This window comes from Fulmarus glacialis, unplaced genomic scaffold (assembly GCF_000690835.1).
Source record: "Fulmarus glacialis isolate BGI_N327 unplaced genomic scaffold, ASM69083v1 scaffold37846, whole genome shotgun sequence".
In the NCBI taxonomy this organism is placed as follows: Eukaryota; Metazoa; Chordata; class Aves; order Procellariiformes; family Procellariidae; genus Fulmarus; species Fulmarus glacialis.
Window position 1 is genome coordinate 30201 of NW_009218203.1, and position 27648 is coordinate 57848.

The 27648-nt window shown below is 38.3% G+C and overlaps 1 protein-coding gene across 3 annotated transcripts; it reads right to left on the reverse strand.

Annotated features, from left to right (window-relative positions):
- Positions 1 to 287: 287 nt before the first annotated feature.
- On the reverse strand, positions 288 to 27648 carry ARNTL (aryl hydrocarbon receptor nuclear translocator-like). 3 transcript variants are annotated; one of them, XM_009579970.1, is made up of 18 exons: positions 27525 to 27648; positions 26640 to 26787; positions 23543 to 23563; positions 22487 to 22525; positions 22109 to 22150; positions 20988 to 21145; positions 19468 to 19547; positions 18355 to 18447; positions 17326 to 17443; positions 15037 to 15186; positions 13403 to 13649; positions 8339 to 8445; positions 7841 to 7991; positions 7157 to 7245; positions 5188 to 5296; positions 3322 to 3415; positions 1592 to 1694; positions 288 to 998 (listed from the first exon to the last, which is right to left on the reverse strand). In XM_009579970.1, exons 2-18 carry the CDS (start codon positions 26777 to 26779, stop codon positions 838 to 840), a joined length of 1902 nt encoding a protein of 633 aa, XP_009578265.1. In that variant the 5' UTR covers positions 26780 to 26787; positions 27525 to 27648; the 3' UTR covers positions 288 to 837. The 3 variants fall into 3 exon arrangements, with proteins under 3 accessions (XP_009578265.1, XP_009578268.1, XP_009578267.1); XM_009579973.1 differs by lacking the exons at positions 23543 to 23563; positions 27525 to 27648 and having other exon boundaries at positions 13403 to 13646; positions 26640 to 26779; XM_009579972.1 differs by lacking the exons at positions 23543 to 23563; positions 27525 to 27648 and having other exon boundaries at positions 26640 to 26779.

Here is a 27648-nt window from a genome sequence, read left to right on the forward strand (position 1 = left end):
TATCTGTGCATGAGATTAAGTATATGGATGCATTTTGAAAGTAGTTGCTTTTCTTTCCTCAGGGAAGGACAGTTAATAAGTGAAAAACAAGTATTTCTTAAAGAGAAAGCTGGTAATGTCAGACTATCTTAACCTACCTTACTGTTGTTTTTTTCTTAGCATAAACTTGAATCTAGGAGCTTCTCTAGAAATTTATTGTAGTGACAGAATCTTTTAAGTGTATGTGTAAGGTGCTGTTTTTCCTCCCTTTTTCCCCAAGGCTAAAGAAATGATAAATAGGCAACTGCTTCTAGCATGCACCTCCAGCAGGGTTTTATCAAATTTATTTATCAAAGTAAATGCTCCATCTTAGAACAAGGGAAACATTTATTTTAAAAATATTTAACTGTCTAATACATTACACTTTAACAATATTTATAGTAAAGGATTCTTACAAGAAAGAATAAACAGCTTTATGGTACAATTAGTATAAGAAATATCCACATGGGGACTGTTTTGCAGTGTAAAAACACACCATACATCTGAAATGGTCATTTGCATATAAAAGCTACCACTGATGCCAGTGAGTTGCACAGTGATTTAAAAAAAATTTCAAACAACAGAATCCAAAAATATACAAGTATTGCAAGCTATACACAGCTAACCAAATCAACACAGAACACTGTAGCAGGTTATTCCACTTTGTCTGAAGTTACACATGGTAGGATGAGTTGCATTCCGATACAGCTTTTATGAAATTCATACATAAAAGCTGCTCAGTCCAACAAGTTTCACAGACTGTAGAACTCCACCAATAAATGCACTTCGATATTTGGATGTTGAAGCCAGGTGCATCATTTACAAGGGCCATGGCAAATCACTGAAGTCTACAGGGCCACCAAGACCTGCATCTGCTTCAAGAAGGCTCATTATTACTGCCATTGCTGCTTCATCATTGCTAGGGCTGCTTGATCCTTGATCGTTGTCAATCATGTCAATGCCTATATGAGAGTTCTCCCCTGTAAGCATAAATACAGTAAGTTGTCAGAAGTTCAGTTTTATTTTGTTCACTGTACTTGCCATGGGCACTTGCCATTGACTTGAAGTAGACTACCTGAACGGGCTGAACTATTTTGGGAGTATTAGTTTGATATCCAGGTTGCCAGAGTTTCAGGGATACCACTGACCCCTGGGTGTCAGAGCACAAAGGTTAGGTCACCCCTCAGCAATGACCAGTATGCCTAACAAGGACGACCTTACGTCCTGTACTTCAAAAGTAATTCTAGATCAACATCTGGGAGTCAGCCTAGCCTTTCTTCTTGTCTCCAGTTGTTTAAAAGCATTTGCAAAGAGCAGGTGAAGAGTTCAGCTAATTCACACTGATTCGGCAAGAGAAGAGAGGCTTCCAAGTAAAAAAAATGACAATATAAAGTAAGCTAGCAAAACAGACTGCCAGGATACTCTTGTAGCCACCCCTTTAGGCAAACGGAGTGGTAGGTTAAGGGTGCTTTCACCACTGCAGATGGTGAAAGCAAGCTATTGCTAAGAACAATTGTCTTGTTACAGTTGTCTATATGTGTTTAGCTGGTATTGAGGCGTACCATTCACTTACCAAGAATAGAGGAGTTGTCAGAATACGGGTAACCAGAGTTATCTTGGATTTGCCCAGACAGTAATCCAGCTGAAGAAATGTCTGGAGTGCCACCATTCAAGATCTTGAAAGAACAAATAGAAGCCATAAAATAGCACGAAATGTTGCATTAAGTCTTAAATTGTCATATAGTGGGATTTTTAATATAGGGAAGATGGACTTCCTGGGGAAAAAAAAAAAACAAACACCAAACCCAACACCTGAAGGCTAGCTAATCCTAGTTGTAAACTAGGAGCTACTTCCTCTGCATTATGCCCGTCAAACAGATGTCAGATGGATAGTATATCACCACCAGAAAGGAAGAGATCAAGTCAGTACTACGTGCTAAACTTCTGAAAGTAACTTCTGAAAAACTACTAGCAAGAGTCCTCAGGGGATTTCTGTGGGTCATCCTTTGTAAGTATTCCATCTGCAAGTGATAGTAATTACAGCTAACTACAAAATGCTTTTGAATTTACAAATACAGCATATGTAAAGCACTGTCAACTAAGATCCTTCACTTTAGGAGTATAATCCTCCCAGGTAGAGACAGTCCGCATGAGCTGAGCATTGCTCCTGGATCTAAGTCTAGCCATTTTTTGGTACAGAGCAGCACAGCAGTACAGTGTACGCTACAGCTCACCAGGAACGAAGAACCTTCTCTGGGATTCTTAAATAGCAAGGGAATAGCTGACGTTCAACCACTAACTGCTCAGTTTTGAACTGCTCAGATGTGTGTACGCTGGAAGGTAAGTACTTGTGAGCTCCCTTCTGAAGGCAGCATCAGCTGGAGCTTGTGTTGTTCCTAGCAAGCATAGTCTTCTAAGGAGAAGTATTAAGGGGGTACCCTATTAGAAACACACAACTCTCAATGTGTATTCTCTTTTATTCTCTTACAGTAGCCCTCGCTGTATGTAGGTGTTGAATTACTGTAGGGTGGAAGGAGCAAGAATGTCTATTCCTAGAATTACTACTCAGTTTGTTCCAACTTCAAGTCTTATTTTAAGAACAAAGTAAGCCAGGAATAGACAGAAATGTCAGCTATATGCTCCAATACAAGCAATTCTTACATATAGTCATGATAATTTCTGGGGCAAAAAAGTTAAGTAAGTCTGAGGCAGTGTTCGAATGCACAGGATAAGGATTTGGATAAGTGCTCTTCTTGCCTCGAATATAACTACCATAAGCAGCGATTTACTAGATGACTTAAATGCAGCCAGTACAAGTGTTCAGGTGGTTAAGTGTTGGTAATGGTATGTGAGTGCTACTCAAGCAATCTTAGAACAAGGCATGGTACATGGTATTGATTTAAAAATAAACTGTCAGTGCACAGTAAAGCATCTAATTGTCGTATTTTGTGCTACAGAAGTGCAGTAAAACTGTTGTGATTCATTTGAGCAGTGCTCAAACAATAGCAATTCCAGTGTTCACCAGTATGTGGTGTTAAAGAGTTTTTGGAGGATCAAGAGATGAAGAGAGCTGTGAAAATCTAAAGAGCAGGTGGATTTCAAAAGCTGCCGGTGTTCAAGAACTACTGGTCTCTGCACTTTAGGGACTACTGTAAAAGCATTTCGACCACCAGAATACTTTGACTTGCCGTCGGACTTCTTCAGCCAAGCAGCCAGGAGGAGTTCAACACCACACGTAATTCCACGAGCATGACCTCGTGTTGCTCGCCGCTACTGCTACAAGACTGTAAAGCTTGTTCTTACCTTCTTGCCTCCTGGGGAGGATGTGTCAGGTGGTGGTGTGCTGGTAATGTTCAGTGGACTTGAACCACAGCTAGAAGGTGATGATCCTCTTATCCTAAAACACAGATAAAAATAGGGAATGAATTTACCAGCAACTTTGAGACTCAGGTGCCAGAGACTTGGAGTTTCAAATGCTGACTTTAGTATCAGGTGGCGTAAAGTGTTAAAAACATGAACTTCATTTTTGTAATTTCCTCACATTTTCAGTGTTACTCAAATCAGCAGTAGCTACGTTTTTATTTGCAACTAGATAAGTAGTTGTGTGTAAATTGTCCAGCTTGCTCAGTCTGCAAGCTTTACCTCTTCCCCCTCTTTATTTGTTCCTGTACAGCCTTCACAGCAAGTCAGAAGGAAGAGGTCCTGGGTACTGAGGAAAGCCTCATTTTCAGTATTTTACTTCAATTTAGACCAGCTAAGAATTCAAGCTGCCTCAGTGACAGAAACCTAGACTCCTTAAGTGAGCTACAGAAGTACATGACATTTGATACAGTTCATATTTTTTTAAACTGTCCGAAGCAGCATTTTTCACTTCAATTTTCCATAGCTTGATCAAATACCATTTTTTTATTAAAGGATAATATATTAACTGTAGAACCAACAAACCTCTAGACTAAAGGGATGAGGCGTAGTTCCAGAAAAGCAATGGAAATGGGAATCTTATCCTTGGCAGAGTTCCTCTGGGAAAGCTGAACAGAAGGCAGCTTTGGAAAATAGTAACAGCTGCTGAAAAAGGACTGGAATTAACCCAGGGTTTTGAAATGAAATTAAAACATGGGTGGTAAGCTATGCTACTACACTCACTGAGGCTAATTAAGTGTTTTACAGCTACTAAAAGGGATGGTTAATTTTCAAAGTATTGGTTCAGCCTTGGTGTGGCTTTTTTTTCCCCCCCTTCCTTCTTCCTGTTCTTATAGACAGGAAAGAAGCCGTATGCGATAGGTCTGCTGTTCCCTTAAACAGTGATGTAACTGGTCTTTGGCTTGCAGCAGAAACAAAGCTATGGGAAACGGACCGAATGTTTTCCTGAATTGCAGCTCAGTATGGTTAAATTAGTGCCACTAAACATCTGCTGGATGAGGCCACTTTTATGGGAAGGGGAACAATTCCCAAGAGGAAATTCATGAAGAACAGGGATTGTTAGCCAGTAGAAATTAAGTGATATCCACTGAAAGTAGCTGCTCACACAGGTGAGAGACGAGATGGCTGTTCTGAGAAACAGCTATGTATTACTACAGTCCCCTACTGAAGGGTGCTAAAAGAGACTTCTTGTTTAAACCAGAGACCGGTATCTTAACTTTTAGACAGAGTGCCCCTGGGAAAGCAGAGCTAGCTTAAACATTGTGTCCTTGCTCAAAGAGCTGTGGGAGAACTGGACAAGCTGAACTTAGATACCTAACAACTCTAAAAGCATCTGGGCAAAGTGGATCACATGAAAACAAACATTGCTTTTTTGGCACGTAGTCAATAGCTTTGGCAGTTGGAGGTTGTGCCACTTACACCCTTAAGTCATTGGAGGAAGAATAGTCTGCAAAGGAATTTGTTTCCAGTTAGCTGTTCTTTTTAATTACTGTTTGTGGTGAACAGATAATTATCACCATTAGAAACAAAGTTCCAATATTAGTCTTTTACAATAGAAAGCTGGAAGACTGTAACGTCTTCAATCTTTCACTACGGGCTTTGACTGCCTCAGGTACTCTGAATAGGTATCTGTAGCTGTCTACTTCTAAAATGCAACTGTATCATTCTGTATTCAGCTTGAAGAAAGACTTCCTTAATTTCCTCTTAAAGAATAATACTGATTTTCCTCTTCATACCATTTTCTCTCACCTGTGAATCTCCATGATTTCTTCAGCAATCATCCTCCCTATTTTACCTGCCCCAGCTCGTGTTCCACCTGGAATTCCAGGCACAGTAGGATGGGTCCTTTTTGGGCCACCTGAAATGAGTAGATATCTTAAGGCCAGATAAAAGCTTGCAAACCTTTTCCAAAAAGCATTTGTATTTAGGCATGTTTTGACAATCTGCAGGACCTTCTGAAATGTGATTATTTACAATTCCACCAACTGATGAATGGAAAGCTCTGACTTGCACTGAGCTACGCTATGTCTCTTAGACATCCCTCTGCACCAGCAGGTACATAACATACCCTGACTCTTACCAGAATCTGGCTGTTTCCAGCATCTGGTAATACCTCTCGTCCAGTCTCGTCAGACCTGCTTTATTCTGTGCCTGAATAGGCTCACCTCCAAACATGTTTGTTCTTTGCTTTGTGTGAAGAACTTGCCAGCACATATGCCATTCAATATGGGATAAGCCCAACCCCCTGTAGGTAACTGCAAGTATCTAAGAATGGAGGAAAAAGTGCGGTCTGAACAGTTGGAAGCTCGCTGTTATTTAATGTGATTTGACACTTGCACAACACTTGAGAGGTAGTCAGGAAGGAGCCTGATATACTCCAAGGCATAGCGAAGAAAAGATCATGTACTGAAAGGGCAAGAAAACCCTTAGCGTTGCTTATGCATAATGGATAACTGCCTTCTTTTAGAAATTCATATTTAACAACAGCAACTCTCAGTTTCTATGGCTCAGACCCATCAGGAGGTGAGAAGGCTCACCTAAAAGGTCATCAAATCCCTAGCAGAGCCAGAACCCCTTGAAATTAAACTTCACTAAATTAACTTTCTTTTCTGGGGACAAGAACTGTCAGTATGACGATATTATACGTCTGTTTTCTTTTCAAGGGTTGTGTTGTGGCAACAATAAGCTTATCCTATTACAGAACAGTTTGTTCATGTTTTTTCCCATTTTCAAAAGGCCCAGACACCACATTACTGCTGTTACTGTACCTTCAATTACTAACCATCATGCCTACAAGGCAGCTTCTCTTGCTGCCACTGTCAGCTGTCCCATGCTTTGCCACCCTTCCTCCTCCACGGTTTCACTTACTAAACCTCATTTTTCAGAACAGAGATAACTGAAAAGCCCAGCTTTGCTGAAGTCTTGCACTGTTCTGCTAAGCATATTGTCTACAACTTACAAATTAATTCCAGACATACACAATATCTTTGCTTTACAGCTCTAAAAGCATAGCTGCTAAAAGTAGTATCTAGCAGATAGGGTCTCCAAAAGTAATGGTTCCCAACTCTTTGGAAAGAACCTCAGTATTATCACCGTGTTACTTTCCCCATCTTTCATCCACGGGCTGTCACTGCATCCTTCTATTCTACCTCACTTCCACCCTGCTCCAGTAACACTTCATTATTAAATTAAGCTCTGCTCTGCATTATGCTGCATGCCACCCGTTATAAAAGATGGTTCAGTGAGCTGCAGCAGTCATAACAAGCCCATGGTGATTACCAGATGTCAGTCTTCCTGTCTTGACAAAAAGTCAGTCAAACGAAGGGCAGGTGAGGGGCAATAAGCCAAATGGCCAAACTGTATTTACGATCCATTCACCCCCGAGTAGTCATCTGCACTGACCACAGAACGTGAATTCACTCTGGGACGATGTACAAATAGCGCCATGCATGAAGGCAAACATTTCTCCTCTATGTCACTCCTGCAACACTGTTTATACTTGTTTAACTGGCGCATTTACTTCTGACCAGCTTATATCCAAAGTTGGTACTTAAGTTCAACAGGGCAAGAACTGCATCAGTACTTTTTTGCCCCAAAACTTGTTTTTCTTTAAGATATTAACAAATTCTCAATGCAAGAGTGCAGCAAATTTTTGCATGCAAGATTAGCTGCTAACAAGGCACGACTGCCAATAATTTCCTCACAGTACAGTAGTTACCTTCTCCAGCCTGAAGCACACTGTCCATGCTGTGTGGAGAAGCCGCAAGCTGCGGAAAGGCTGCGTCTCCACTATCAAGTACGTTGGTGCTGTGGATTTCAAGAATTAGAAGAATCAGTGATAGAAAACCCTGCGAAACAGTCACTCTGCCAGTATGTCAGAATGGAATGCTTCAGGGTTTAAGTAGTTTGTGAGTCACTATCACCTCTGCGAAAGCAGCACTGTGGCTGACACCAAGGCTAGATAAACAACAGAAATAAAACACCATGTTACAACTCAAAGTGTGCAACCCAAACAGCTTCTCTCGTAAGAATTCCTCTACAGCAGTTATTCTACTGCAAAATCACTGCATCTGTACAGAACCCTCAAGGAAAAAGAAAAGGAGGGGGAAGTTGCTACATAAGCAAAGAAATGCATCTCCTGTAAGCCCCTACAAGGACTGGAACCCCAGGTTTTCCCAAAGAAAGAAAATATTTCTATTTCTGCAGGCTTTAATAAACAGATATTAAACTACTGCAATTATTAAACTAATGCCCCTCTCCCCAGGTATGCAGTTCTGGGTGTTACCTGGAGAAGACACCTATTGTCACACAGAAGATGTGCACATATTTAGGTCAAACCTCATCTGAAAACAGGGCAAAGCAATCAGTATTTACATGCATCTGCTAAGGGAAAAATACTTACGAAACAACTGTATTTGTTGAGACGATGTATTCTACTTCTTTGGTCCAAGGGTTCATGAAACTGAACCAGCGACTTCGCAATGTAATAAAAGAGCCATCTTTTATTTTAAACTTGTAGCAGTTAGTCGTAATTTTTTCCCTTGTCTGCAAAACTAAAGACAGACAGAAAGCAAGTAACCTTGAGTCAAACAGGCCCCATGACTACACAAACAGAGCTCTTATCGGGGAAAACTCAGTTAATTCCTCCCTTCACCCCTGAAGAAAGATGCTGTTTCTGCAGTCATCCCCCCTCACCCGACCTGAACCTCAAATATTCACTAAAAATCTATGGAAGTCTAAGATAATCATATTGTTTGGCACACACAGCACAATGGTCTTAACTAAAGCATCTGCAAACAGAGAAATATCCAAATCTTTTCAAGTCTGTTTGGTTTTCTTAATACACAATTATTCCCAATATTTTTACAAAATTTCTTTACTGAATTATTAGTAATCGTACCTTGTCTATGACATTCTGCAAGATGTCCTATATCATCTTGATGAAAATATTCATAACATGAAGTACCTAGGAGTTCCTGGGGTAAGTATGCCAGAATGGCTGTTGCCCTTGGGGGAGGGAGGCAGAAGAAAAAAATAAGAGAAAAAAATTCGTTTCAAGTTGAAGTATTAGTGACAGATTGCCAAAACTCACACTGAAGTTGGGTAAGGCTTAAGTGATGCGGAAAGGTATTTTCAGCTCAGAAGGTAAAAAAAATTCACTAAGAATACTTTTTTTAATTATCAGGTACATAACACCAACATCCCTCAGGTATTCTATTTGACCTATCACCACCGGAGGGGATGTAAGACTTTCCAAGTAGCTTTGGAGGTTTATTGGAATTTTGAGAATTTAAACCTGAATAAAGCTGCCATGTAGCAGCCACAAGATAATACAAAGCTTTCTGCATAAAATGCCATTGAAAAATAGACATCAAAGGTTTGAAGAACTGCTGTGTTCCTTTGTGTACCCATGGTGCTGCTACTGTACAGAGGCAAGTGTTTTAGCAGCATTTTCTCCCCTCAAGTCACAAGCCTTAAGAGTGGGAGAAAAAAACCGCCCACAAAACCCTGCACCCACATCCATAAAAAAGAAAAGTTAACAAATAGAATTTTCCTGAATAAGCACTAAGAAACCTACTATGTGTCTCCGTTTTAAATCAGACAGGAGCATGAAGCAAATAAACCAACTTTTTGTTTCATCAGAACCAGCCACAAAGTCAACTCATTTTCTTCCTCATCAGAAAACTTTAGAGCGAAATATACCCACGATCCGCAACATGGGAAAGACATGGATTCTGGATCTGACTCTCAGGTAGTGTTCAAGGAGCTCTTGGCAAGGATGGAGGACACCTCAAGAAACTAGGAAAAAAAGACTTTGTGCATCAACTTGGTAACCCAAGCTTTAAACTAAGTTCAAGAGGAAAAGGAAAAGCAACACTGCAGGTAAGTGACAATGAGCTATACAACAGCCTAACGCAAGGTGAAAGGGTCATTCCTGACAAAGAAGAAGCTATAGTGGGCCAGTATGCTAAACATCCTAGAGATCTGTATATTAAAACACGACAACAAGAATTATTTCTTGAGTAGTTAATCATTTAGAAGCTGTAACAACTTTATTAGGATAACTCATGTGCTGGTTTTGGCTGGGATGGAGTTTATTTTCTTCATAGAAGCTAGTATGGGGCTATATTTTGGATTTGTGCTGGAAACAGCATTGGTAACACAGGGATGTTTTAGTTCCTGAAAAACACAGAGTCAAGGCCTTTTCTGCTCCTCACCCCACCCCACCAGCGAGCAGGCTGAGCGGGCACAAGAAGCTGGGAGGGGACACAGCCAGGACAGCTGACCCCAACTGACCAAAGGGATATTCCATACCACATGGCGTCATGCTCAGCATATAAAGCTGGGGGAAGAAGAAGGAAGAGGGGGACGTGCGGAGTGATGGCATTTTGTCTTCCCAAGTAACTGTTACGTGTGATGGAGCCCTGCTTTCCTGGAGATGGCTGAACACCTGCCTGCCGATGGGAAGTAGTGAATGAATTCCTTGTTTTGCTTTGATTTGCATGCGTGGCTTTTGCTTTACCAATTAAACTGTCTTTCTCTCAACCCACGAGTTTTCTCACTTTTACCCTTCCAATTCTGTCCCCCACCAGGGGAAGTGAGCGAGCGGCTGTGTGGGGCCGAGTTGCTGGCTGGGGTTAAACCACAACAACTCATCTAATCCAGAATACCAAAATGAAAAATAACAGATGGGCAGGGGGGCAAGGGAGAATTGCTGTCACCTTGTACATTAGGGATGTGTACGCTTGCCTCCAGCCCCCAGACGATAGCATAAGACAGACTTTTGAGGGTATCGGGGAGGGACAATACATTACTGCTACCACGGTCCACAGAACACAGCCACCACCTGGGAAATCATTCTAAGACTTCCCGGTGAAGGAAGAAAGAGCTGAGAAAGGAACAAAGCAGGACAAGCCATCCAGGAAGACCCTGAAATACGCACCATTTAATTTAGAAGATAGAGAACACTGTCAGAATCAAATCTGCAGGAGCCCTAGAGAAACTGCTCAAGAACATCAGGATAGAAAGTAACATGACTGAATGACTCCAGGGTAAGAGTCTGAGATCCTCACTAGAAGAACAGAGAGCAAACAAAAACTAGTGAACTACAGTGAACTTTGATTTTGTACATTTCTTATAAGAAAATTTACTGAAGGAAAAATTATAGTTCCTTGAAGAAATCAGTATAAGATTCAAAATTCCAAACTATTCCAGAACAAATTAAATAGGAAGGGTAATAAGGAACAAACCTAGGTAGATCCATCACCTCTTTTGCAATCTCAAAAAAGCCCAAATGAAGTATTATAAAATATAGAAATTAGTACATATTAATAACTATGAACAGGAACAGCAGGAAAAGCATTGAAGCACAAAAAATGAAGTGCCACTGACAAAAAACATAGTACTTAGATGCAGGGCATTTTTGTATTTTCCCCCCACGCACTAAAAGCATTCAGCACCAACCAGGTGGCTTACACCTGAAGCCCTCACTGACAGGGAGCTCTAAGTCCTCAGCCTTGCAGAAGGAAACATTACAAGTATTCATGACAGAACTTTTCAAACTGGCTTCTGTCTGGTGAAGCTCATCCCAGGACACTTAACCTGCTGACAGCTCCAAGACTGCTTTGATGAGTTATCTCTGAGAGCCTGTGGAGAACCACAAAGCAGCAAAACGTAGAGTCTATCTTTAAAAAGGAAGAGCCAGGAACCAAGTCAACATTATTCCAGTATCTTTCCAAGAACTGAAGTAACCAAGCCTTTTAACAGCACTGCAGTGGTGGGAAACCTGACATAGATGGGTAACAACCAATATGGGCATCAGTAAGCAACTTGTCCAGCGTTTTAAATTTACTTTCATAGCAGGATAAACAGGCTTTTTGGAAAGAAGATGCACCAAACTACAGCAGATGTAAAGAGACTTAACGATTTCAAGATCTGACCATATTCTATTAAGCAAGGAAGGAAATTGTTCTTGCCCTTCTTGAATTTCATCCTTTATTTTTCCTTAGCTTGTTTCTCCAACTTAACAAGGCAACTTTGAATTCTGAAGCTGTATATGATGTCATCTGCATATATAATAAACTTAATCTTACTCTCAAATTCGCCATCCAGAGTCATTAGAAGTACTCAGAAAGAGGTGGGATGGTTCTCTTTAAAACTCTGTTCAGTGCGGCCTGCCATTTTGACAGTGAACTGTTAAGTAGTTCTCTGACAGTGGTAGCCCAGCTAGTTAGTACCTAATCTACAGCAGTTATTCTCCAGGGACCATGCAACCCATAAGGACAAAAAGTTAGGGTCACAGAGAGTTTAAGTGTTTCTTTCCTGGATTCCCTTGGGCAAATGGCAAAGGAACCGTGCAAATCTATATGGAAAAAAAAAAACAAACCCCAACATAGAAATAAATTCATAGTTTTCAATTTTTACAGGTGCCTAAATATTCTCCAGTGGAAGCATGGATCATAGGATGCCACGTTTAAGCGTACAGATGAGGCTTACTTCTTAAAAATTCCTTTTCAAAGAGCTCTTTGAAGCAGTATACACATTCCAAGGTCTGTAAACAACAGCTGGAGACCAATTAAATAAGAGCGTATGTGTTTAAATCCAATGGATCAACATTTTCTTACTATTTTAGAAATACTTCAAAACTATCCATCAGGGGAATGTGTCTGATCTTTTGAAAATAAAACTCATTCATAAACTACCATACTTTGGCATGACAGAATGGCAGACTTCTGAGCAACAGAAATGCTACGAATGCTCTCATAGCTCCCAAAGCGACCACCAGCTCTAAGCACTGCTGCCAAAGAGCTGATGTTTCAAAAAGCTCTCTATCAAATTAAAAACAAAAAACAAACAACCCAACCAAAAAAAGAGACCCCGCACCAAAAACCCCAAAACCAAAAAACCCAACCACCTTAACCAGAGAGATAACATTAAAAAACAGATTCTCCTTACTGCACTTCATTCCAAGACTAAGCTGTATTTCCTCTCAAAGTCCACTAAAAAAATCAGCTGACACACCAGACACACCCCTGCAACAAATTCCAGCAGGCAGATTCTGGCAGAGTTTGGAGCCTGGGTTTTTTTACATTGTAAGTAACTGAGCCTAAGCCACGGGCAACCTGAAACAGCCTTATCTAGGCAGTCTCAACCCATCTTGACAAGGAAGGGAAACAAACAAGCCCTCTCCAACCAACCCAACATAACCCCTCCGTTAACATCCTTCGACCATCCTTTTTCCCTTGTTGATGCCAGTTATTTTGAAGGAAGACCCAGGTCATGTGTCTCTGCTACTTAAGAGAATTCAAGCAATTTCTTTTCAAAAAGATGAGAATTAGCCTTTTAGGTAATAAATAAGATTGATGCTTGAAAGAAGATATCACATTGGTACAAATTCTCAAACCTTTTCCAAGAAGCAAAGCTTATGAAAAGCTTGCTTTCTTATAAATACAAAAGATCACAGACAGAAGTGTTAATTCAGCAGAATGTGTACAAGTATATAGTTAAATAAACGTATATGCTATCAAAGTCTAATGCAGCCTGTGCAATAACTTAACTATGTAGCGTTTGCAAAAGTTTTCAAACAACAGTAATTACAGGCAGTAATTACAAAGTCCAGTTTAAAAATAGGACAGCATATTCTTCTGAGGATTACATATATACATTCCCTTAACAAATGGGCAGAAATGATCCCTGGATTATTCTGTCTGGTAAGCCATATTTTTGGAGGGTTTTGGGGTTTTGTTTGTTTGTTTGTTTTTTAATTTAATCAGTAATACTCAATAAATACACAGTAATGGCTTTGAGCTGGGTCTCAAAAACCAAAATAACTTGCAGTCAGGATTTAGTAAAAAGCTGAAAAGAACAATCATTTCTTTTTTCAATAGTATTTACACTGCTGTAAGTAAAGCTGTCAGTAAAGCAGTGTTGGACTTATTATGGAAGTTATTACAAGTATTCTTACCTCTGATCTACAAAAACAAATTTCCCATCTATTGCATGTCGAGAAACATATTCTGTAGGTTTCACCCTGATCTCACCATTGACTGGCTGTGGTACTACATGAGGATGCAGCCGTCCAATTGCAACAAGACAGCTTAAATTACAACCCTCGTTATCTGGTTCATTATCTTCATCTAGTCCCATTTTTGTTGGCGGCCAGCTTTTTAAATATCCTGTACTATGAATAGTGCAAAAGCTTTTGCGGTCTGCTGTAAAAAGAAAAAAAAAAGGCAGTTAGGTCAGGGATATTGCTTTGGAGAACTTCATCTCAATTCTGCTAATAATGCATGTCCTCTTTTATCCAGGAAATTTGGGATACTGTTCACTAAGGGATTTTTCAGCACTCCTGCTTCAATGCAGCTAATCTGACGTAGTTCAATAAACAATTTATCTCTGCAAAACCATTGTTTATACTGAAACTCCACATAGTTCAGACCAAGGTCGCTTTTTATAATCTTTAAGTAGAAATTGCATCATGTTTTATTATTTCAGCAAAGGATGCAAATAATCTAAAGCATTGTTTGAAGAAATTAGTATATCAAAAAATAAATAAGATGCCTTTTTCAACTTAACATGAGGCTCCTACAAAAAACAGGAACAATTTTTTTGGCAGAATATACACTGTTTGGCGTGTACAGGGGATAGCTGTACATAAGAGTGAGGATGAAGATTCACAATGCCAAGTAATACAGTCGGTATCTGAAAGGAGAACTCATATTCCTCAGCACTGAGCAGGCCTTAAAACTGCAAGGAAGACGACTTTCATAGCGAGGTAGAGTAAAAGGCTTATGCCTAAGTGCACAGACTGGCTTCCTCAGGGGTGAGCACTAAAGCACAACCCAAGGTTGAAGCTGTGTCTGAACCTAGCAGGAAGTTCTTGGGGCAGCTGTCACATCCAGAGACAAAACACTGAAGTTGCCTTCTGTTCTCTAGTTGACACTTTCCACTAACTAATACCAAATGTATTATCCAAAGTACTCAAAGAAGAAACTTCCAAATTTGGACTAAATATATATTCCAACATGTCTAGAATAATACCCTGCAGAGGAAAAAAATATTACCAACTTTGATAATGTGATGACCAAATACTTCTAGTGTAGAAATGCTATGTTTCCAGTACTCAGAATGTACCAAAACCACAGATGAACTCAGAAGAAACTAATTTTTTAAGTTGGATATCCATCCAAATATCACTTGTCAAATATGGAGCAGAGACATAGAATGGGTAACAGCTCCCCTTTGTTGGGGACATTGGCTAGAAGGTCAAGACTGAATGCGATATGATCAATGTCTGAAGAAGATGCAATAACCACACCAGAACTATCAGCCCAAACTGCCTGCAAAAATTTCAAGAAAGCAGAGAGGAGAATTTGGCTTTATATGCTAATACAGTGTTTAAGAGCTGCTATTGGGGGGGTGGAGGGGGAGGAGGAGGAAGTATGAAAAAGTAACAGACCTAGACATAGTTCAATATCTTAATAAGAAACATTGACAGTGTTCAATAAATGTAAAAAGTTTAACCACTGCAAATAAGCAACTGTATTAAAAAAAAGCCTGACAGCCATTGCATTTGGTAATAAAATGCATAATTGTTACCCTTCTTCTTTGAACAGGTTGAAGGAAAATCCTTGTCTTCTACTTTCACTGAAGGTCTATTGCACTTCATCCTACAAAAGAAGGACCGTCTTGCTCCAGAACATAGTCGTGATGGCCCAGGTGTTATATCAGTTTTAACTGGGAGTCCAGCTGTAGCAAAAAGAGGAAGTGAGGAAGCCTTCTTTGCCAGGTAAAAAGTTAACCGTACAAATGGTTACATTCAACCCAACTGTATGATGTTTCAACTTTGCTGGGACATTATATCCTTCTTCAGAAGCAGTAGTCCTATTTTGGAGTTTTTCATATAAGTGAGTATGTGCAGGACTCAACTGACAGTATCAACATTATAATTTCTGATTACACTTTTAGCATGAGAACATTGACACAAGCTTGAGAACACAGGGTTCTAAATGCAAAGATTAGCAAAAGATTGTAAAAATACACACAAGTTTCGCTATAAATGTTGTGATTTCTTTGAACACTAATCAACTGATTAAAAACAGACAGAGGTTATTTACCTATAACCAGAGCAGTACTTCACACATATAGTCACTCAATAGGCCCATGACCCTTCAGACTGGAAGACTTTTCCATCACAACATCTACCCAGAGAGCACATACACATGCACAGAGCAGAAGAGGCCCAGTGACATTCCAGGTCCACCTCAACAGGTGCGTTCCTAAACATCAGATTTTTTTCATTGTTCTGATGGAAGCGGGAAAAAAGGTAGCAGTGACCTACACAGGGACTGCAAATCCCCAAGATCTTCAGTTATGTGTAAGAAGTCTCTAGCCTCAAAGAAATAAGTGCATATGAACATGCCCTAACAATAAGTCCTGACCTTTACCATATTCTTGCAGGAGATTCTTAGATTCTCTTCTGTGGAAAGTAACTGGAGAAACACAGTACCAAAACACACATCAACTCTGAGAGCCAACAGCAGAGGGCTGGTTCAAACAGAGCTCCAGGAAGATGCCTGGCATGCATCAGGAGCACAGGTGTCAGCAAGCCAGTGACGCAGCTGGAGCTCCAGGGCACAGTGCTCCAAAAGCTGATGGAGGAGTTAAATCACATAGCAACTTTTCCACAGCTTGCTATCCACTTCAACCATTTCTGCATGGGGGTATGTATAAACAAACAGCTATAAACATGTACAAAAACTTCTAGGGCCCTGTAGGTTTTTAACTTAAGGAGGAAAACAACGATGCCAATGTTTTAGTGTGAAGTGTGCCTCCCTTAAAATTAGAACTGAGTGAGGTCACCTCAAGGAGGTCACTGTCCCGCATCACATGCGCTCTGAACTGCTGTTCAGTTTTGAGTACAAGCTGAGCCCGAGTTGCTCATGCCAACACAAAAATAAATACATACATACATACTAGTACTCTTAAGAATATGAGTTCTTGAAATTCTACCAATCAGTCTATCATAGCAGATGGGGAGACTGTAATTCATAGCATTTATTTTTGCCCTAACTTTGTCAGAGGCATACAAAAAAGGAGCTAGCACTGGATATACATGCTTGACAACCAGAAAAAAACAGGAGCCAGAAAAACTTCAGTTGATCCAGCTGGAGCCTCTAGGCTCACTGCCCTGGAATGGTTTCTCTCAGCTTCAGTTTCTGAAGTTGAGCTGGTGGCTTCGAGATGAGATTCTACAGATTTCTGCTCCTGACAAGCATGAGACTTAATGACCTGGAAATCTGCAGTTGTAAGATACCATCTTCTACCTAAGCAATGCAGACTCCTGCTATGAGAGTGAACTGAACACCCACTCACCTCAAAAGCAGCAGAGATACAAACTACTTTAAAACACTAGAGTGGAATAGAGATAAGAGACATAGTAGGAAATGATTCCAAGGACCAGGTTAAAAACCTTGTGAGAGAAAGGTTAGGTCATTGATGGAAGTGGCAGTAAATAAAAAAATAAATAAATGAATGAATAAATTCCTCTGTCTTGACTGACAGCTAAGGATAACCAAAATAATACTGAGTGTATTCTGACCACTGAGAATGACAGATTAGAACAAATGCTTCAATGGGAAAAATTAACCTTTGATGCCTGGAAAAGAGAGGATACCTCACAGGTGAAGCCAGTTAAACTAACGCATCTATACTGCAGTGCATGCCAAACCTACTAGCTTCTACATTCAGGTATCTGTTTCTTTTTTTGTTTTAATTTTATTTTTTCCTTTAAGCTAAAACTTCCTTGGCATGACTTACAATCTAAACAGCACCCCCCACACACACTTTCGATACTAGGCAACTTTTTCAAAAGGCGGTAATACTTACTTTTTGCATCTATAAGCCTTTCTCGTGGCGCAGTGTCAGAAGAAGAGAGCTGCTCCTTCACTTTGGCAATGTCTTTAGGATGAAGGTAATCAAATAAACTTTGACCAATCAAATCATTCTGTAGAGATTGAATATTCAGTCAAAAATTAAGATAATTTTTCAGTACATTTTCCCAATTTTAACATCCATTATAAACAATCCTTTTACATACAGGTCTAGCCAAGGAACATCAAACATCTGAGATCCAGGATTTAATGGAAGGTATGTTTTCTCTGTATATTTTGAAGTTATGACTACATTACACAGTAATTTATTTCATTATTTTCAGTAAGAGTTTTGCAGAAATAGCATGCTCAATCCACCACCAACAAATATTCCGGTTTATCTTCAGTCTCACTTCATATGCTATACATTTGAAGGAAAAAAATCATAATTGCAAATGTTCTCTTTCAATATTTACATGATGAGTAGGTACTTAGTATACACCTAACTAAAGGCTGTCTGAGGAAAACTTTTGAAGCTAACACAGTTTTTAAATTTGGTAAGGAGGACAGATGACAGGAAGAATGAGGAATATAAGTTAAGCCTCAAGTTAAGCATATATTAAAAACCTGCCTTTGGTATAATTGCTTCCCAGTTTCCACTAGTAAGTATGCTAGCAAAACCAGAACAGACAAAGAAAACTAAGTCGAAAAATTCACGTGAAGCTATTGGAAGAACCTTAGACTGATTTTTCAATATTTGCTTACACTCCCAATTAGGTAAAGCTTTTACAAACCTGAGAGTAAATCCCTGATCAGAATGCATTAATCAGTGAAGTAAAGTTAGCTCCTTTTCACCTCCTTAGTTTGAATGGAAACCAGAAACAATCTTCTCTAATGACATAGCAGAGAAAAGCTCTTTCTTTGCAACAAATCTCAGCTTTCAAGACAGACTAATCACATAAATACCCCTCCATATAAATACATAATCGTAAAAAAGCTTTCAAATCTTTTAAGGCCTAACATTACTTAAAATGGAAAAGAATACCTGACTGTAGTTGAGGATCTTGAAGACAGATTCTGAAACAAACAGTATCTTCCCTCTGTCACAGCCCACAACAAAAAGGAATCCATCTGCTGCCTAATTGGGGGGCAGGAGGGGGAAGTAAATTACTAAGTTATACATCCTCATTGCATCATTATAACATTTAAAAACACTTTGTATACAGTAGAATTTCTACACTAGGAGAGCTGTCTTAACATTTAGAGATAACTGAGTCAACAGGCAAGCTATGAAATTACAATAAAGGGTTTTTTTGCATCTGCAAACATTTTTGGCATCATTCTGGGCATCGTGCCCAGAATTTAAAATCACTTGTATGGGAAGAAAGAATCCATGTCTTGTCCAATAATATTATGATTATGTTTAATAATGCCTTCAAACTGAAGTATTATTTTAACTGTATTTATTCCATAGTTCCTCTTTTAGAAACCAAACATAACCTGGATGTTTATTTATGTGCCTTTAGGCAAGTAATTCCCATTTCAATAGTACTCTTTTTCACTCACATACAAGCACGCACGATTAGGCCCTAATTTTAGAGCTTTAGAGTCACAATGCTGCAGAAATTAAATTCTGCATATGCTGCATCTGGACACTGCAGTGCTTCACAAATTACAGAAGCTACTAGAAGAGCTTAACTATTGAGAAGTGATACATACTCTCCATACTATAGAAGAAGTATATAGCAAGCAGCCAAACATACTAAGTCATTTTACATCAGTGACCTCAAAAAAAGGTGTTCATTATATCATTGTATGCTGACAATCATGTCAAGGTAGCCCATGGCAGAAAGCCTGCAAGGAAACAATTTATGTAATTTTGGTTCATTCCATGAAATAACTGAAGATTCTGATGGTTACCACCAAAATGTCAGAGTTTCCTCAGATCTCCCTCTTAAATCTTTCTGCTTAAATTAAGAGACACTAGTCATCGTTAAAACCCATTGACTTTACGCAGTAGCCTTGCAGATTTCTACATTATCCTCCATAATCAGAACATACTTAAGCTGAGATACAAGGCAGAAAAACACTGGTGTTTTGCTTTGGGAGAGTTATATTCACAGCCATTAGTATCTCCTAATTAAAAGCCGAAACATACCCTGAGAATAAGATGTTTTAATTCATCATCTGATAGAAAAGCAGGCTTATAGTTTGCTTCTGTATATGGGTTTGTAGCACCTAAGGAAAACAAACAAACAATCCCCATATCACAAACTTAACAATACACACTTAAATGAGCAATTTTCCTTTGGCTCCTTCTTATACTGTTATTCATTGCAGGTGTTCTTTAAAATGAAAGTTGCGTTTTGGTTTTGTTTTACTATCAACATGAGCCCTGTTGGTATTAACTCAAAAAAGGATTAAGCTTTTTTGCTAAAACACAAATACTGCATTACATAGTAATGCAAATTATATGCCTTCTGAGATGTAAAAGTGTTCCTCGACATACTTTTTAACCCAAATGCTGTGCTTGATTTATAGTCTATTCTCAGAATTAGAAATTAAAAACAAGAGATTAAAGCATAAAAACCTTCAAGCTATTTCTTCTCTTTATAACTTAGTAAAACCTGACAAGGTCATGTAAACAGATTGTCAGTTAGAAACTTCCAAATCAGCTCTCTCATTCCACGCCAAAGATAAAAAACAACATTACAATGACATCTCACATGCCAAAAGCCCAAAATTAGCAACAAATGAGGCAGCTATTTATTGAAGAGTAATTCTTCTCATTCTATTCCCTTCATAAAGACAAGGAAGAGTCAAATTAGTAACCACTGAAGTGCTACGAAGTACTAACCTAATCAAATTACAGTGGCAGAAAAAGTTAAACCTTTCAAAAATACTAGGATAAATATGATTGGGAGACACCAGGTCTCCTAGAAACTAGAACAGTGACTCTTTCTTTAAATTAGCTGCATCACTATCTTTTCTTAGGGACATATTTCTTGAAGGCTTAAGCTTTCACCATCATCACCGATTGTACCCAAGCACTGATTCACTCTTACGTGAAGTTTTAGGACATACAGAGATTTGCAACAACCCCAACTCTTCCAAACCCATGTGTTTCCCTTCAGGTGCTTGTAACAGAAACCGCTTAAAAAGACTAAAATCGAATTTTCAAAGTACTCTCCATCCTTTCACACAGAGCTAAAGATACGAACACAAAACCTCGGAAGTCCTGTAGGGATATCACTTACACCTAAAATCTAACCTCTCTATCCAACAGGTTTTGCACATTGCCTGCTTAAGAGCACGGCTCAGTGCTACAGAAGATTCAACTGCGCACTGCCACTTAAGCCCTTTGTTCCCTCTCCCCACATGCCTCAGCTGCCTTGCTTTTGTTGAATCTAGTGACAGTGATCAACCAGGTCAGAGGATGGAAAATTATTCTTTTTTCACCCACAAGTTTCCCAGCTGGATCAGGATATTGGACCATGAACCAGGAAGCTATAAATGAATGCACAGCATCAATCCTCTCACAATGTATTAACTTACTCCTTTTTGGCAAAAGGGCAAGAAAGAGAGAGAAAAGGCATGGCTTTGGGGAAACCCCATTTTGCCATCCTCCTCCAGTCCTGTCCTGTCCTGTCCCCTCCCCTCCACGCCCAATCAACTTACCACGTAATGTTTTCATATGCTGGACAGCCATTCTCAATACAGTGAGTTTATCTAGCTTTCGTGACATAGCGTTGCACGTTGGTACCAAAGATGCCAGTTCATCTATAAAACTGTTCATTTTATCTCTACGCCTTTTTTCAATTTGACTATGAGCCTCCCTAAACAAGGTGGTGAGGAAAAACAGAAAAGCATAAGAAAACAAATCATATTAAAAAAATTCCCAAATCCAGTATAACAAAAACACAAAAATAATCTCCTCCTGATGATTAAGTTACTCTCTTTTCCTTGTGAAAAACACATCCACATACAGAGTTCTTTAGACATTTTATGTTCATTATTTGGGTGAGTAACAGTTATAAGCAACAGGCAAGGCTGCAGCACATGGTGCTAATTTACCAGAAAACGCATATAATGTTGGCCATACAGTACACTGAATCTTCAGTTCTGAAACAATCCACTAAACAGTACAAAATTATCTAGAGATTTCCACTGCTGTACAACACTTTGTTCTTAGCACGCATACTGAAACCTAACCGGAATCATAAAGGTCACAGATAAGCAAATTCCAGTGTATATAAATACTGAATAAAGCATTCAATTAAGAATTTGTAATCAGTATACTATATGAATGTACTAAGTATTTAAAACTACCTTTTGCTGTGGCAATATAAGTCTTCTACTCATCCTACAGCTTTCCATTTGAAGTATTTGAGATACCTCTGAACTAAACTCTTCCTAACCAAGAAAAATGATGATAAACACTAAGTTGTTCTATTTTTGTTTTGTATTTTCCCATATTAAAGAGTCACTGTTAACACTTTTACAACCCACTACTGAATTTGAAAGAAAAAAGATTAAGAATGTAACATTATCAAAAACATACACAGACTTCAATTTCACAAAGTGACTAAAACCCAGTTACCTACCAAGTTAGCATTTTCACAAAACTGTATGCAGTTTATACACGAAAAATGTTAACAGTGCAAAGATATGGAAAAATAAGAGAAGGTCACAGCTAGAAAAAAAAGGGTTTTTAGGATAAGAAACACATGCAAATATTTCATATGTGTCAAAAGGCAGGAGATCAATTGTTTTCAATATATTTATTTATAGAGTATTACCTTGCATTTTTTATTCTGCCTTGTTGGTCTGTATACTCCAATCTGTTGAGAAATGGTATTACAAAGTTACAGTGTTGGAAACACTGAAAACAATTTTTTCATGCATCTTACCTACTGATCCTCATTTTTTTTTTTTTTTATTATTTGAATATTTATTTAACCTTTCTTCAGAAAACATCATTGTTTATAATACTGTGGCTCAAAGTGTTGGGGTTTTTTGTTTGTCTGTTTTAATTTGTTCAAAAGTCTTAAGCCTTTGTCACAGCAAAGAAACAATTTGGGACACCTGTCCACAGTGACACTGAAAACAGCTATCTACACACAGGATCCTACATCAGTACTGTGGAACTAACATTTTAGTGACTGTATCAATAGTACCTTCCATGTTGGTCATCTTTATCTGTATCCATACCTTCCCTGCAGAAACAGAATAAAGCAATATATCACAAATTAAGCAGGATTGGCAAAACTATTATCAAACTACCATAAAATTAGAATAAAGTATTCCTGTCATCTTTAAATCCTAAATACAAAAATAAGAATATACAAGTAAGAACCTGGAAAGAAGTTGTGTGGGTTTTGTAATATTAAAATGTTTTCTTAAATTAGTTGTCTCCCCTTTGGAGCTAACAAAATGGCACAGTTTGATGCGTTTGACAGTAAAACATGCTGCAATTCAAAAATATAATCTGTTATAAAAATGTTTTTCAGTTAACTAGAGGGGGGAGGAAAAGGACATATCAATGCAAATATTTTTCATGCCTTCATCAGAAATAGGGCTACTAACTTTCATTTACTATAGTTAAAAGTTCGACTAGAGGCAGTCATCAAAGTGCCTAGCGTAAAATTCACAAGTTGCCCTGAATTACTTTGTGCAGATGCCTGCGTGTTCTACACTTCAGTTTGCCTTATTAGTAGTTGACTTTGGGGCAGGAGATGGTAATAATCTAGACCAACAAACCATCGGAAATGGCCAAATGCATGGACAGAATGAGAGACTGTAGGAAACTAACCAGGCACATTTTAAATTAGAACAACTTTCAGTGTAGATACATGGCTTAGTTTTGTCTCAACATGAGAAAAAAATAATGTAAGAAGGAGGCATGAAGAATAAAAAGGATCCCCCTTATTACATTTTAATTTGTAACCATATGTACAGAAATAAGAAGGAGAGGAAAACGTAAGTTTTCATAGCCATATCTGGTGAAAAAAGTTGAATGACTAAGACTACAGCACTGTTAGACAAAAGAATTAAGAAGAGAATGCTTTGATATACATAAATCTGTACAACTATGCTTAAATGGACACTCTTAAGTCTGGCTTATTCTGGTGTAATTTTTACACGCAAATTTTAGGTAAAGAGGAGGAAAAGGCAAGGAAAAACACCAAGCATCTTTTTCAAGTTAAACCAAATATTAAAATATTTATACTTACTCAAAAGGAAAGCCATCAAGTCTGAAAAGAAAGAAAAATAAAGTACACCATATATAGGAAATAAGAATAACGTTTTACATTTTCTGTTTAAAGTCTCAAGCTAATCTATATTCTATTTGAAATGAAAAGCACAATGAGAACAAGACAATAGCAGTGAACGTATTCTAAGGAGACAAGCTTGTTCAAATTAATCCACTTTCTGAAAGAATAATTCTGCTTTTTAAGAAAAGATAGCATAGTTCATTACACTTAATGTGAAAAACTAGTAAAACAACTAACTTAAATTATGTTATGCAAATCATTGAGATATTGTTTCATCTTCAGAAATGAAAGATCTGTGCTTTACGTGTGTTGCCCTTGTGGTTAGATAAATAGGATTTCAGAGGACTCCAAGGCCAGAAATAAATAAAAAAACCCCAATCAACCAACCAACACCAATTTTCTCAGTTTCTGATTCTGCCCAGCAGGACAGATAAACGTTTTCTTTTAGTCAGTACTAAAGTCCTAATTCTGAACTTTATGCAGACTTTATTGTATCATAAGGAAATTAAACAGAATTTCTATATGCAAACTGCTGGCATCACTTCAAGACTGTAAAGTGATCTGAAATACCACTGAGCTTTAACACGTTAAGAGGCTATGTTTTATAAGACCCTTATGAAAAATCTTCTCATATTAGCCATTAACATACTAGTTATTCCTGTTGGAATTCCTGTTGGGCATTAGCCTTCTTAAAAATAAACATGGTAGTCTTTCATATGTTATTCATTGCACTTTTAAATCAATTATCTTGTGATCAGTTTTTAAAGAAGTTTGAATAATGCCAAAGGTTGTCTTCATCTCTCAATCTGCACACTTGAGTTACTCTCTTTGTCAATGGCTCAAGACACTTCTGATGCTCACAAAGAAATAGCATGCAGATCTAGAACAGGACTTAGAAACAAGGCATCAGTTTTCCACTTGTGATGCCACCTTTAGCTACAGGATGCTTGTTGTGACAAAATTCATTTTAGCCTTAGATTTTACTTTCTGGGTTTTTCTAAGAGAGGTACAAGGCAAGTTACAAATGCTTCAAGACATTTTGTTTTCTTATCATATATTATTTCAACTGAAAACACTTTTCCCAAGAAAAGAAATAAAGCGTTTATAGATCTGTGCATTAAGTCTTGGATTCTAGCATTTGACTAAAACAGACCGTAGTGGAGAACAGACAACCTTTGCTGAAGTGACAACAATAGGTTAGACAGGAATTTTCCCGGAGGAGTGGCAGGAGAAAGAATTGAAAAGAAGCTCGTGTGGAGAGCTGAAAGCGCAGCTGATCAATATGCTTGCTTGTACTTGAGAAGTGAACCACACTAAAACTGTCAGGTTGTGCCTTCCTTATTCCCTGACTTCACTGGTAAATGAAGCATAAAACTGGACACTCAGACAATTTATGTAAAAAATAAATTGTTAACAGGTAGCAAAAGCTGAACAGTAACATTTCTGAACATTTACTGATACATACATATAGAAGGAGAGATCAAGGAAGTCTACCTTAAGTTCTATTTTAAAATAGGAATATTTACTAGCCACCATTTCCTTTGCAACACAATGTGAACTGTGGCATGATGACAGCTGTTGTAAACTTATTTTACTTAGGATTCAAGGAAACAGTGTTTTCACATATTTAACAAAATGCACACACAACCTAAAGGGCAGAATTATAACTTACAAGAGCAAGCTGTCTTTTGGAAAAGAGGACTTGAGCAATGCTTCCTACCCAGAAGAATAAAGATGGAGAAATCCTTTCTAGAGAAGAGGAAGTTGGTAAGATTGAGGCTGTTCACTGAATTTTGTAGTAGTCAATTAAACTACAGGGAGTCATGTACTTTTCAGGAAGACTAAATGCATATTAGAGAAGGTACGTATGCCCTATGTTTGTGGCCTTTAAACAGTACCTAACGTTTTGCGCATAAGTTCTCCTAAAAAGAAGTCCTATGCACAGGGAACCTAATTCTTAATTGTCATGCTCAGCATAGATTAAAAATTCTACCCCTCCCTGTAAAAAGAACTGCCAACAATCCAAGGGCCAGCAATGATAAAATTTGTGCTAAGTTACATAAAAACGGACTACATAGCTGTATTAATAATGGATGGGACCCATTCACAAGTTAGCCTGCAACTAGACTTTGTAAAGTTACAATACAGATGACTTAGTGCGCAGTGACTTGCACAGTGACTTAGAGTTAAGTAGGTTGGTCTTGGTGTACCTAGTGCAGAAGACATTACACATTTGGAAATCTGACAAACTTTACCACGACCTTCACTATTCTAAAGCAGAGTTGGTGTGATCCCTTTTTATTTCAAACACCTGCCCCAAGAGAGAAGCTATGGCTTGGACAGTGCTTCTGAGCACCGTTATTAGCAAGCTTCCCTTAAAAAGAAGCAGCTTTCTTGAAACAAAACCACATTCTACCACTGATTCAGAAGAAACCAAGTTTTTATTTTGTCAGGCATAATAGCCTCCAGTCAAGGACCAATACAAGATTAAATCAGTTGATTAAATGAAAGGCAGATCTACTGCCGCAAACCAGAGACTACTCAGATTCATATTCAACTGGGAGAGCAAAATAGCTTCATCAGGCAAAGGTTGGCAGCACGCTGACAGGAAGTGACTAAAAAGGCAGAAAATAGGTGAAGAAAAGGAACTATTCCCAGTTTTGTTTCTGCTTTTTAATGAATTTATTATCTTCCTTCCCGCTAGTCAGACATTTTATTTCCTATGTAAATGGTCAATATAATCAACCTTCACACTGTATGTTTCATCAGTATTAATTTTTTCCCCCCTCATCAGCCAAAGGTTTCTTTCTTCAGCCTTACCCCATTTGATAGCCCTCAATTCTAGCTGCACTGAGATGAAGGCTTTGTTTTTATTATTAAATAATGAACTTTCCTCTTCGTGCATAGTAGCTTTTTTCTTTATTAAAACCTTTACAACAGGTTATCAAGGAAAGGTTATTTACAAACTGCTATAAATATTTCTACATCTCCCCCACTGTATTGTCGTGTTACCACCTCTTTTGAGCAGTGTTAAATCAAGAGAAATCCAACTTACTGATAATCGGTAGAGCTTCCCTTTCTTTTCCTATTACAATCCATTCCTGAAGTGCTAAGGGAACTGGAGATCAAGTCAGCAGGGTCTGGTGACATAAAGTCACTGATTGTAGAAGATATGTCCATCCTTTGGTCTGCCATTGGATTGTCTAACTTTTAAAAAAAAAAAAAAAAAAGGAAAAAAAAAAAGAAAACCACATCAAAAACCACTGCATTAATAGAAGCGGAAACTTACATATTTTTAACCAAAAAAACAAATCTCAAACTTAGTATTCTTAAAAACTGCAAAAATCACAATTCTATTATTTCCTTTTGCCGTAAAACAGGTAATAGGCAATTTGTCCTTTTCCAGCTACTAGTGTATTGAATATTGCATACAAACCATGACCATTCTCAAAACACATTACATAACACAATTGTTTTTGAAGAATTGTCAGAGTGATCTTTAACTAAACCAGGTTTACTCTCACGTTAACTGGCCAGCCAACTGCTTCTACCGAACATAAATAAAGCATAAGTTCTGTCTGTCTTTTGCTGACTAGGAACACTAGTTCTAGTGTGTCTCTCCATTTGAAGATCATATGATCGAAGTTCATAAGCTTTGAGAGTTCTAATTCCACTGAATTTCATGGAACAGAATTCAGAAGACTTCCATAAAAAATCAGGTTAAACAAACACCTCCACCACAGCAGACCCCACAAATAAAAAGCTAATAACCAATGATGGTCTAAGAAGACTAAAGGTACAAACAAATCTCATTAGCTTTTTCATCTAAAACATACACATTTTAACTCTCTAGACTGCAAATAATTATATTGTTGGAAGAAACCCTGTGGAAAGCTTATTTATTACTATGGCATCAACTATGAAACAGAACAGTTTTTACCTGAAAGCCTGTCTTGGAAGCCTAGATCAACCTGGGGAAAGATGATGATGCTCAGCCTGAAGCAGTTGATCGCCTTAAAACTCTTCCATGCCTCATATTCTATTAGTCAAGTACTTTCAAAAAC

Excerpts from the sequence above, each read along its gene's own strand:
- ARNTL (XM_009579970.1), bottom strand. The coding sequence starts at position 26,779 with ATGGCAGACCAAAGGATGGACATATCTTCTACAATCAGTGACTTTATG. Across the intron at positions 15,187-17,325 it reads AAGGCTTATAGATGCAAAAA|CTGGACTCCCAGTTAAAACT; the intron begins GTAAGTATTACC and ends TTTTTGCTACAG. Across the intron at positions 13,650-15,036 it reads AACCTGTTCAAAGAAGAAGG|CAGACCGCAAAAGCTTTTGC; the intron begins GTAACAATTATG and ends TTCTTTTTACAG.